This window comes from Ostrea edulis, chromosome 8 (assembly GCF_947568905.1).
Source record: "Ostrea edulis chromosome 8, xbOstEdul1.1, whole genome shotgun sequence".
In the NCBI taxonomy this organism is placed as follows: Eukaryota; Metazoa; Mollusca; class Bivalvia; order Ostreida; family Ostreidae; genus Ostrea; species Ostrea edulis.
Genome location: NC_079171.1, coordinates 57,030,857 through 57,044,153, shown reverse-complemented (window position 1 = coordinate 57,044,153; position 13,297 = coordinate 57,030,857). Strand labels below are relative to the sequence as shown.

At 35.0% G+C, this 13,297-nt stretch overlaps 1 protein-coding gene across 1 annotated transcript; it reads right to left on the bottom strand.

Annotated features, from left to right (window-relative positions):
- Positions 1-413: 413 nt before the first annotated feature.
- On the bottom strand, positions 414-13,089 carry LOC125661637 (uncharacterized). Its single transcript, XM_056146548.1, has 7 exons — positions 12,947-13,089; positions 9,206-9,451; positions 8,478-8,786; positions 6,230-6,514; positions 5,695-5,979; positions 4,359-4,388; positions 414-2,953 (listed from the first exon to the last, which is right to left on the bottom strand). Exons 1-7 carry the CDS (start codon positions 13,002-13,004, stop codon positions 2,688-2,690), a joined length of 1,479 nt encoding a protein of 492 aa, XP_056002523.1. The 5' UTR covers positions 13,005-13,089; the 3' UTR covers positions 414-2,687.
- Positions 13,090-13,297: the final 208 nt, after the last annotated feature.

Here is a 13,297-nt window from a genome sequence, read left to right as displayed (position 1 = left end):
AGAAATCAGAATTTCGGAAATTCTATGGTCGTTAAATTGATATTATTTGTGAATACCTGTCATTAGGTCGAAATTTGTTTTATAGTAGTTGTTAGGAAGTTCTTTAAGGATTTGACTTCGGATTACTCCATTTACAGTATCAATGTACAAGGCTCGGGGCGGAAGTGACTAGTCAATGGGGGATGCTTACTCCTTCTAGGCACCTGATCCCACCTCTGGTATATCCAGGAGTCCGTGTTTGTCCAACTCTCTATTTTTTATTGCTTATAGGAGTTATGAGATTGACCACTGTTCGTTATCTTCACCTTCCTTCTTGGCACCCGATCCCACCTTTTTTGTGAGATTGATCACCGTTTCGGTAAAGTCACTTTTTTACTATAATACTATTATTGAATAAAATGTTTCTCAAAATGTTTATGATTCGTAGATGAAGTTCCTGGAGAATATGACTATTTTATAAACGGAGGACAGACAACTCAGTAATCACACATTATTTAATCAATTGTTCATGCATATTTACAAATTAAAATTCTGATATAAAAGTGTATAATAAGAACACTCATTTATTGTACATATGATTCTCGTTTTTAATAACCTGGCAATATTATGTGAGATGGTTCGCTATCGCAAGATTTGATGTAATATAGCTTTACATAAAATATAGGTTAACAGTGTCTTCTTCTCCTTAGTGAAGATATATTACATTTTACTTTTTGCGAGGATGATATACCTCCCTCCCCATATTGTTAAAAAATTATATTTGAATTAAAGAAATCAATTTGATATCTGTTGAAAATTGTATCGCTTTGTTAAGGGGTTACATAATGCTGTAGTTCTAATTTTCCATCTTATTTCTAATTCAAAAGCATAAATTTAAAACAAAAATTCCTGTTAAATCCATCATCTGATCTTCAAATAATATTGTAACGAGTCAAATAAAAACATCTTTCAATCGGTTAAAAATATTTAATTCGTTTATGTGGTTTGAACTTGTTTGTAAACAGGGATATTATTTACAACATTGTTTTTTTGTATAGTAATTTTTACAAGTAAACAATATATCAATAAACAAACAAACCCCTAGCACTGTTCATGCATTATGCCTGTTATAATTTTGTCCCATGAAATACACCAAATTACTATCAATATTAATACTGTACACCAAACATAATATGGAAGCTTTTCTTCGATGGGATATCTTTCGGGTCTAGAAGAACTATACAAGCATTTGATCATTACTCATCTTTAATATTTCGTGCCAAAGACATTAGAATCGATGTTTTAAAGTTGTCTTAAGAAATACAAGTACCTATGGGAGTTCAGAGATTGATCACCGCTCGTTATCTTCACCTTTTATCTAATATCTAAAAATAACTCACTGACAGATGGCAAGGTTCATGCGTGATGTGAAAGGTGAAGATAACTAACAGTGATCACTCTCATAACTCCTACAATCAATACAAAATAGAAAGTTGGGCAAACGTATATGGAACTGAAGGACCTCGGTACTGTAGAATCTGTGACATCATAGGGCGAGAGTTACTCGTGTTAAATAGAAGCAAACAATCATAGAAATTCATAATTCTATCTACAGAATCATTCTTTAACATAAACGCTAATCAAAATGATTAAAAGCCCCTAACACTAAACACATGTAGCTTTTTGTTATTCAAAAAGACCAGCAACAATTCTATTGAATCACCCACGAAGTCGTGACCCTTGCTGACCTCTCTTTATAACCACAGTACGATATTACTGATCAATATCATCGTCTTCGTAGCGATTTCAAATTGATACTCCATCAGTAATTTGATACCCTAGGTATTTTCTATTCAAAAACTTCCGGAAAGTATATATAGTGAAATGGAATTCGGTAAAGATTTGAATAGCATTACTTGAAGTATTCCCACGGTACTCGATAATAAGGATTTTCGTGATGCTTTTAACTACAATTTGAAGCTTTATTTTGCTTACGTGTTGTTTGGAATAAACGCAAAAGAATGCAATTCACTCCAACTTAATTCATAATGTGTAAAATGAGCAGACGTCACTCTCATTGCTTTTGATATAATTCAGGAAGTAAGATGTAATGTAATTATCACGGACATTTGAATTTCATATGAAGTGACGCAATATTGCCAAAGCAAAAAAGGAAACGAATGGGGGAGGGGGGGGGGGGGCAAACATATCATTACGTCTTTCATATGACATCATGTTGCGCGAATTTCAAGTGACTTAATTTCTTTGAAATAAGATTCGAATCCCGGCCGCGACAAACCTAAGCCATTAAAACAGGAAGTCACAGTTCCATCGCCAAACGCTCGGCATCAGGTGTGAATGTCACGGGTCCTCGGAGATGACCTAAAAAACGGATGCCCCGTGTCACAGTAGGTATGGCAAGCTAAAGAACCCTTCCTGCTCAATAGTCGTAAACACATAGAATAGGCCTAAATTTGAAGCCCTTCACCGGTCTTGGTGACGTCTCCATATGAGTGAAAAATTCTCGAGTGAGACGTTAAGCAAGATACAATTAATGAATCGAAATAAGATGTTGATTAAGTCAGATAAAGCAGTCATTTTGCGTTTTACAAGATATATTGAATTGTTACATGTGAGAGACACATCCCATAATCAAGGACTAGGATCTGTGTATGAATTGGCTGTGATATCTTTTTAATTGAGCGTCTTCATTTGGGATCGACGCAATCATAAGAATGTTCGTCGATTGTTGTGTTGATCTTTTCATAGTCATTTATCGGGAATTCAGATCCCCCGTCCGCTTGCAGTTGCTGTTGGGTGGCGTTTATGGTCGTGTTGCGTTCATTCTCGGGTTGCGCTCGCTTGTTCTCCAATCTTCTTTGCGATCTTTGTCGGAAAGCCTTTACAATAATTGTTGATATTGCAACAACCATAAATGTAGACAAGATGACAATTACGATCGTTGCTGTTTGAACTGAAATTAAGATATCATTATCAGGATTGTATTTATTAGTTTAGTTTATCTAGATTGCTAACGAAAGCAACACTGTCCTCACTTCAATAACTTGATGACTGATAATTCATAATACAAAAAATTCATATCATAATATAAGATAGTCATGTCGTATACACACACAGCTATATGCAAGGTGAAGATAACGAACAGTGATCAATCTCATAACTTCTACAAGTAATGCAAAATAGATAGTTGGGCAAACACGGACCCCTGGACACACCAGAGGTGGGATCAGGTGCCTAGGAGGAGTAAGCATCCCCTGTTGACCGGTCACACCCGCCGTGAGCCCCATATCCTGATCAGGTAAACGGAGTTATCCGCAGTCAAAAAAATATATACCATTTGTGCACACTTATAATCCGAGAAATCAAAACATCAATTCAATTGTTTATGAATTAAACAATCTACTTAGGGAAGATGAACAAACAAAAGGCATATACAAGAACTGTCGTTTTATTAGCAGTAAACGCCAGCCGAAAAATCTTAAGAGAATACTTTGTTCCTCCCAATTAGATGACCGTACTTATACAGTGTCAAAGTGTACGGACCCTCGATGCGGTACATGTGACTACATTACAGAAGGGACCAGTTATAATTTTAACGGACACGAATTTAAAGTTAATGCTAACATGTCATGCGACACAAAGGATGTCATATACGCCATCACATGTCCTGGATGCAAGGAATATTACATTGGTGAAACTGGCAACACTCTCCGTGCCCGTGTACGTGTACATAAGCAGCACAACAGTACACCTGAATACAGACAAATCCAGTTAAGTGCACACCTGGAAACGTGTGGTAAAAAACGATTTAACATTTTCCCATTTTATAAACTCATGTGTGCCAGTACTATTCGGAGACGGGAAAAAGAAAAACATTTTATTGGTATTCTAAAGCCAAAACTTAATAGTCTTTATATAATTGCCTATGATTTTCCCGTACTTTTTCCAGATCATTGTTGTACATTATACATGACGTCACAATATAGACATTTAACGTGCCGCTTACTTTGACGTCATAATCACTGTTACTATGATACTGCTATGTAAACATTTTTGTAAAGCTTCTAAAGATGTAATGAAAGCGCTAAAGCTTTACGGAGGATTTCTGTGTTTTCTTTTCATATTTTTTAAATATGTATATATATATATATATATATATACAGTGTGTGTGTGTGTGTGTGTGTGTGTGTGTGTGTGTGTGTGTGTGAAGCTTTCAAATTAAAAAGATAATGTAATTTCCATATGTTTGTTTCAACTTATTTAATCCGATCATATACGTGAAGTGCCTTTTTTAATTTTACAATTTTACAATGCTTTTAGTATTCCAATCTAGAGAATGAGTAAAAACAAATACTTACTATTTTTCGACAGGTTAGGTGCAAACGATACTGAAAATGATAAGGTTCATTTCAATCCATATTTACAAAGAGGGTCACATGTTCTATGATAACATTTTCAATTCTTACCTTTGTTCTACAAATTAATGACTGTTTAATGAAGAGCATAGATTCTTCCTATATTAGAATAACTTTTTAACACTCTATTACAAGGTGTTGGGCTATGTAATAACTTTTATTGACACCAGTCATATCATTAGATTATTTAAATCGCTAGTGCTGACATTCATTTATCAAATTTAAAATTCCCTATTCATCAGTTACATAAATTTCATTGATAACAGGAAGTGTTCATACTGAATAACCGTCCTCATATTTGATGCAATAAAATAAAGGGATGGTATTTACTTGCATGATGGGGAAGGAATATGATGTGTTACTAGTATACAATGCCTTAATCCTGAAATTGGATGATCTATAAAAGGTTAGTCACATCGTTATTATATGAAAGAGGGAAAATAACCTCTCATATATTGAAATAATCTCCAGTCTTTTACCATATCAAATTGTATCAATTTGATTTCTGGTCTTAAAATTCATTCTAAACAATCGTTTCAGAAAAAAAGTTTAAGCTACCATATAAACAAATCCCAGATCAAAAAATCGGGACGCCACCAGATAACTGACAAATTGTTGAGTGTGGTGGAAAACAACAAAACAAACAAAAACAAGAATATCTTAATTTGAACTAAACATTGAATCAGGAAATCAATTATGTATTTGAAAAAGCCTTTCATTATTATCAATGTGGTAACAGATTTAAGAAGGTCTACTTTCACAACCGAAATGATTCATTTTTCTGTCAGAAACATGTAGTTTTGTAAGTTGATAACCTAAAATGTTAAGGGCAATAAAACAGTCATCCTATTAGTGTGTTTTATACTAATGGCGTCCACTTACACTATTTTCGATTGTCAGAAAAATAAATGTCCACTGGTGTTTTGAACTGTACCTTTCGGTTGTCAGAAAAATAAATGTCCACTGGTTTTTGAACTGGACTTCTCGGTTGCGAAGCAAAACCCCTAACCACTAGAATACCGTGACGTAATAAATCGACAATAAACATAAAATTTGTATCATAAAAAGATTCAAGACACTACAACTTGAATTATAAAAACGTTAAAGCCACTACAAGATTAATTTAATTACTGTTGATGTACTTTTAATTTATTTCTTCTTATATCCATGGTTGTATGTAGCCCTGTACCCCTTGAAGATATCTTTTCAAATCGAAAAAAAAAATAACAGTTTAATAATGAAGACTAGAAAGTAAAGCTAAATGAAAGAAAAACCTTACACATTATGGGGAAATCCATCGCCGAATGCAGTTGTCTGTCGAGAGTTGACTTTGCCACACATCGGAACAAAACCTGATCTTTGGACACCTGTTGTCGTAACAATGTTGATCCGTTCGATTCTGCTTCTATGGACGTTCCATTGGAGAGTTTGTCCTTCCATTGAATGGAACAGGGCGGGTTACAGTCAGCAGAACAGTGATACGGTCCTATGTAATCCCCGTCTCTCACAGATACTGTCTTATCTACCGGAGGCTGAGGGCTAATGGTAACACTGTTGGGACCGTCTGTAAGAGTAATACTACACAGCTCTTGTTGATACATAAATTTAACAACATCAAATTGATATGTGTTTCCAAATAGAAATACTTTGAAATAATCACATTTATAAAAAAAAAAATCTTTGAAGACATCCACATCAACATAAGGATTCCGATGTCAGCTGTTTTAGGAAAATATGATAGGCACGCAAAGGTCAACGTTTATTAGAAAAAAAAATCTCATCTATTTCAAAATGCTTGCCAGTACAATACTCACACCAAACATTGATCTGAATTTCTTCACTTTTTTCGGATTCAATACTTTCCTTCGCCTGACATGAATATTTGTTAAATCTGACGTCTCTATAAATCCTGGGAAATCTGAGCGTCATTCTGGTCTCTGAATCAATGACGGTGTTGTTCCTGTACCAGATATAGTTTAAGGATACAGTTTTCCTGTAATATAACGGACGAGAGGTGGAATTACTGGAGCAGGTCAACATGACATCACTGTTTTCAGTTACGTTAAGGACTCCTGTGATATGAGGTTGGGTTGGTTTCCCTGCAAATAAAACTATTGCTAAGCAATGGTGAATATAGATCCTATATCTTTAGTAACATATGTGAAGCCGATTGTGTGATGAAAGGTAAAGATAACGAACAGTGATCAATCCCATAACTCCTATAACCAATACCAAATACATGCAGAGAGTTGGACAAACACGGACCCCTGGACATATCAGAGGTTGGATCAGGTGTCTAAGAAGGGTAAGCCTCCCCTGTCGACCGTTCACACCCGCCTAAGATAATGGGAAATATTTAAGAGACAATTGATATGACACATGGGTCCATAGCAAATGCAATGGTGGATAAAGTTACTAGCCTAGATATTTATATTGGTCATTCTCGGAATGAAAATAAAGAGGTGAAAATGTAAGTGCTGGACAAATACAATTTCAATAGAAAAATAATGTGTAATCAACACTCAAACTTAGCTTTATTCAGTGTGTGCATTATCTCACCATAGACAAAGACACAAATGTATTTCACAATTTTTATTGGAAATAAACGTGACAGTATCAAATGTGGAGGAATTCAGAAAACAGGGTCTCTAAATACACAATGAAAGAGTCTAGATAACCATAAATTTTATTTGCTGAACAACAAATATTTTCAAACTTTGCTTGAAAGGTTTAATTAAAAAAAAAATTCTCGACCTCTTAGTCGGGCTTCTTACGTTTGAATTGGTTTCCGTCTTTACGGGTATATTTTGTGACAATAACTAAATCGTTAATCTCTGAATTCTCACAGACATCTGTATGACAAATATATGTATTCGTAATTACAAAAGCGGCCTTTGTAAAACTGTATGATAATAATGTTGATTAATTCTTGGTTATGTAGAATTATCGAATTTGTTTAGCATATATTTACATTCAGTGTATTTCTCATCATTGAAATGCATTGGAAATCTACAGCATTCAAATTCCTATAACACACTCTAAACCTTATCACTGCGTATGAATACAAAACAGGAACTACATTTACATGTAGTCTGCTACATGTAAACATTGTAAATAGAAACAACATGAAGTCAAAATGGATGATGAATTGCAACCTAATTTCAATTTAAATTTTGAGGATATGGACATCTTAGAACTGTTTTCTCAAACTGATTTTGATTCGTTGCTGGTGAATTTACCAGAAAGCAGTCACTTAAATGTAAATCTACATGTTGAAGAAAACCCTGAAATGCCTGAAACACCCATTTCCTCTGATCAGCCACAAGCAAAGGTATCAATCATAGCAACAATTAAAATATCTTAATAAGATTTTTAATAAATATAAATGCATGAATTAACTTCTAACTTTAAAGCAAATTAAATAAATTTATTTTGTCAAAGAGAATATTTTTTTCTTGTAATATCCAAATGCACTATACTTTTCATAGTAAAACAACCGAGTTTGGCTCTTCCGTGTATTACCTCCACCATTTCTGAAGGGCGCAAAATTTTAAAAGGGACGAATAAAATCTTAACATTTTTAAGAAATAAATTAAAGAATGTAAATATAAGTATTAAATTTTTATTTTTGGATGTCGGCGGGAGTATTACAGCACCTGGCCGTGCCGACAAATTATCATACCGCGCTAACGCTAACGCGCGGTATTCAATTTGTCGGCACGGCCAGGTGCTGTTATACTACCGCCGACATCCAAAAATAAGAATTCAATACTTAAATGAAGAGAATGGAGCATTTCGCTTCAAGATCTATATTATTTCCATTTAAATCTTATAACCGTTCTGTATTTCTGTATTTTTGACTTTTTTCACTTCCGTGTTAAACTTTCCGAGCAAATATTTGAATAGCATGATGTTTCGGGCGTATCAAATCTAACAATGTTATCAAGGAAATATCCACTTCTCTTATTGTTCCCTAATCCTTAGTGTGTCTGGGCGCTACATGTGCTCTGTTGTGAATGATGCTTTTTTTTAAATCTTTAAATAGCAGTTTGACGATTTTACCTTTCACCACAAGAAGTGCACCCTGTCCATTTCTTGCAGCATTCTGTGGATGGCCACCTCCATAAAACCCGGCATCCATAAGCGCTATGTTTTTCACCTCAAATTTTATGTTGGTGGAGTTGTAGGGTCTGGTGTGGTAAACATACTTTGCAGAATCAGCTGAAACAGCACCATCGTATTCCAATTGCATTACTGTTTTGCCCATGCCACCATGAAAATGATATATATTGTATTGTCCGCTCTTTGGAAATAAATCAGCTGTCCACGTTAGATTCTTTGCTTCTCCTTCTTCAGAATCAATTCGTGAGACTAAAAGGGGAAACGCAAGGTTTATTCTTGACCTAGGGTATTGTTGGAATGGATAACATCTGTTATTGGAGATAATTTATTTACATATATTATTTTAGCAGACGTTATTTTTACCAAATGTTATATAAACAATATGCATAACATTATATACTCAGTCATTAGTGGAAAAAAATGAAATTTGGGAACATTTTAAAGTCTGAAGACTGTGTAGTTTGTTTAAAGTACTTTGACAATGCAAAACTTTCCATTATTAAGCAAAAATCAAGATGTTTTGAATATATGAAAAGACGTATGAAATGATTTCATGACTGTGTAACGTAAAATTTAATAAGAGATGTAGCTACATCAGTCCTGATTTCTAGCTTAATACCCAGCATCCTGATCTATATTATAATGTACTACTTCTGTGTAGAACGTACCAGTGTATGTTGAATTGTAATCTTTACGTGATGGATTGTTTGTCGATTGGAATTCCCGTACCTTGATGTTTACAGATTTATACTTCCATACATCTTCCACTGTGTACTTGTCATCAGTGATTCGTATCCAGTCACTCTCACGTCCATTCTTTGTGATAATTATATCGTTACGACGTGTGGAAACGTTCGTCCAAGTCAATATCAGATTGCCGTTAAAAAACGTTTTCGTTATTCGGAAAGTTTGGACTGAAACACAAATAATATATGATGGGCTGTGAATAGCGTTAACAATATGAACACGAATAAGATAAAATGAGCTGTGAATAGTGTAAACAATACGAATAAGATTTGATGGGCTCTGAATAGCGTTAACAATTCGATATCATAGGCTGTGAATAACGTTAACAACACGAATAAGACATGATGGGCTGTGAATAGCGTTGACAATATGAACAAGAATAAGATATGATGGTTTGTGAATAGTGTTAACAATACGAAAATGAATAAGATATGATGGGCTGTGAATAGTGTCAACAATGCAAATAAGATATGATGGGCTGTGGATAGTGTTAACAATACGAACACCAATAAGACATGATGGGCTGTGAATAGTGTTAACAATGCGAATAAGATATGATGGGCCGTGAATAGCGTTAACAACACGAATAGGATATGAAGAGCTGTGAATAGCGTTAAAAACACGAATAAGATATGATGAGCTGTGAATAGCGCTAACAATACGAACACGAATAAGATATGATGGACTGTGAATAGCATTTACAATACGAACACGAATAAGATATGTTGGGCTGTGAATAGTGTTAACAATACAAATAAGATATGATGGACTGTGAATAGTGTTAACAATACGAACACAAATAAGATATGATGGACTGTGAATAGCGTTAACAATACGAACACAAATAAGATATGATTGGCTGTGAATAGTGTTAACAATACGAACATGAATAAGATATGATGGGCTGTGAATAGCGTTAACAATACAATTTATACAGTTGAAATAGTTTAAGAGTAAGTAGTGATATAACAGACAATACAGTTCAGATACAACGAACTTTAGAAGATGCAAAATAGACGGATATCAATAGGAAAGGGCTAGTCACTCTCAGAATGAACACTAGGTGGCGTGTAAAGCATTCCTGATCACGTAGTCCTCATCTGGCATTCCAGCAAATGGAGAATTTGGGTGGGGAAACCACCTTAAATTTTAGACGATTCTTTCCAAACTCAGATAATGTACTGTCCATTGTTGAAATATTTCTCATGAAAAGTTAATGATAACGAGCAGTGACCAATCTCATAGTTCCCAAAATGAATGCGAAATTAAACGTAAGGCAAACACGGATTCATAAACGTGTTTATAACAGCAGAAAGTGTCCCAGCTTAAAATAGCAAATATACATAAGTGCTATTGAAATCAGATGCACCGAGAATTTAGCAGTATAACATTCAATGTTATGTTGTTTTATATGAAATCTTGAATTCCATGGGGATCCGTGGTCAAATAGACCCTCAATACCCCTTGCTTGTCGTTCAGAGGCGACTAAATAGGGCGGTCCTTCGGATGAGACCGCAAAAATCGAGGTCCCGACTCACAGCAGGTGTGGCACGATAAAAATACCTCCCTGCTCAATGGTCATAAGCGACGAGCATAGACCTCAATTTTACAGCCTTTCACCAGCAATGGCGACGTTTCCATATTGGTGAAAAATTCTCGAGAGGGACGTTAAACAATATAAGATCAAATCATCTTCATTTCCGAAATGTATAGCAGTTTTGAGCTGTTTATGGTCAATATGAACGGATTTGGATTTGAGGCAAATTCTGTAAATCTTATATTTATGTTAATTTGCTAAATGACTATTTGTTTACATTACTTTAACACAAGTGTCACAATTGACCCTGCCTTTTATCAAAATTGCACGGTGCACTGTATTGTGGAGCTACATGTAGGAGACCACAAGATTGGGATGATAATCCGCGTAAGTTCTCAATCTTAATATTTTCTTTGTAACAAATGTTGTATTTTTGAAACTATTACCCTCTCTCAGTCGCGGGCTTTAAACTAGTTCATAATCTGTTTATAGTCAATGTGAACGGATTGTGCCGCGTGCTGAAATTGGTTGGTTCATAGAGGAAAATGCGATTTGTAATATAAATATACTCGGGTATCATTAATGCTATTTATAAACATTTTGAAGAAATACATGACATATAACATATACAAAAACAGGGTTTCTCATCTAATGACCTTGAACTTTCACCTGTATTTTCGAGAACAAATGGTAGCTAGGATCACCCAACAGACCTGACGAAATTTCAATGGAAAATGTTGTTAAAATACTATTATGCGAAAAAAAAAAAGAGAATCCTATTCACTGGTGGACTTTGACCAGGATCTGTGATCTCGATTCCTTTAAAGCAATAGACAGCACCAATATTCCCATAAACAGCACCAATATTCCCATAGACAGCACCAATTTTCCCATAGACAGCACCAATTTTCCCAAAGACAACACCAATTTTCCCATAGACAGCACCAATATTCCCATAGACAGCACCAATTTTCCCAAAGACAGCACCAATATTCCCATAGACAGCACCAATGTTCCCATAGACAGCACCAATTTTCCCATAGACAGCACCAATGTTCCCAAAGACAGCACCAATATTCCCATAGACAGCACCAATATTCCCATAGACAGTACCAATATTCCCATAGACAGCACCAATATTCCCAAAGACAGCACCAATATTCCCATTATACTTTGTTTTTGCATGCACTTTTGTTTGTTTGGCGTCCCTCTGAAAATTGGTCAATTATACTGTGACGTCACAAGCTGTAGATGGAATACCATTTCTATTTATCGATCGGTTGGTTTATCCAATGCTGTTGATGTTACATGTAATATTTCTACAGATTGTAATAATAGCTTTCTACATATTGTAATGATAGCATTACCTCATGAATACGCCGCAGCTGTAAATAATGCTCGTATTAACAAAGATAAATGTAGTTCGTCTAACGGCTGAAAATGCCGACAGACATGAAAGTAGAATGTTAAGAAAAAAACACCAAGTTTGAAAATTCATGAGATTATTGACCTCAACGCTTTACGCGTTGTTTGGATGAAGTGCTCACGGCATCCCATTGTAATGCATCGCAGTTCTTATCTTCACGCATTTTCAAAATTGAGATGCATTTCTTAAGTACATGCATATATTTAACCCAAACATAATTCGCAGACTAGGGATTTATTCAGTTTCTGCAAGATTTTACGACATCAGAATTGATACGCTAGCGTTGATTTAATAAATCATTGAATATATATTGTCTTGATGAAATTACGGTGAATTTCATTGGTTGACAATTCGCCTGATTTTGACTTCCTGTGGGGTAATGATACATCGTATGAATATGAAGAAACAATCGTGTTTAAGAAATTACTCGATGTTTCAAAATATTCAGATGATAAGAAATGAATCTGATGATTCTTTCCTTGGTCGTGGTATCATAGGGAAATTGGACGGAACACTTTTTCATCAATCAACAAAGTTTTCCGTCTAATTTTCCATATGATACCTGCATCATGAAAAGAATTATAAGATTCATTTCATCAAATTTTCGACATCAGAAATAAAACACTGATTTGATATATTGATCTCCCTTTTCTGTCTCTCAAACGTAACATGCCCATCACCATACACAATACTCCTTACCTTGTGCAAAGCAGAACATCCCGGCTAAAACTAAGAACAAGCACGTGGATTTTCCCATCTTACTTTTTAAACAGTGACCTCGAATGTCCTATAATATGAACAAGCAGTAAAAATTGATATAGCGACCTTAAGAATGTCAAAGACAGTGGTGTCCCGTGTTTGTAGATAGACTGCAAATGCAAACCATCATGACCAGTAGCATGCCTAATACAGGGGGAAGTTGAATATCCTTGTTACATTTATAATGTAAATATATCATGGAACACAGTGAATGCCAGTATTTAATAATTCTGAGTATGTCCATGAAGTAGATTGATTTTATCGGTGTCCAGTGAAATGTCCTTATTCTAC

What these genes read in the sequence shown, in the direction of transcription:
- LOC125661637 (XM_056146548.1), bottom strand. Translation starts at nt 13,004, where the DNA reads ATGGGAAAATCCACGTGCTTGTTCTTAGTTTTAGCCGGGATGTTCTGC. An exon ending in AATTCAGATCAATGTTTGGT is followed by an intron (nt 5,980 to 6,229) that starts GTGAGTATTGTA and finishes TTACTCTTACAG; the next exon opens with ACGGTCCCAACAGTGTTACC. An exon ending in GATGGATTTCCCCATAATGT is followed by an intron (nt 4,389 to 5,694) that starts GTAAGGTTTTTC and finishes TATCATTTTCAG; the next exon opens with TATCGTTTGCACCTAACCTG.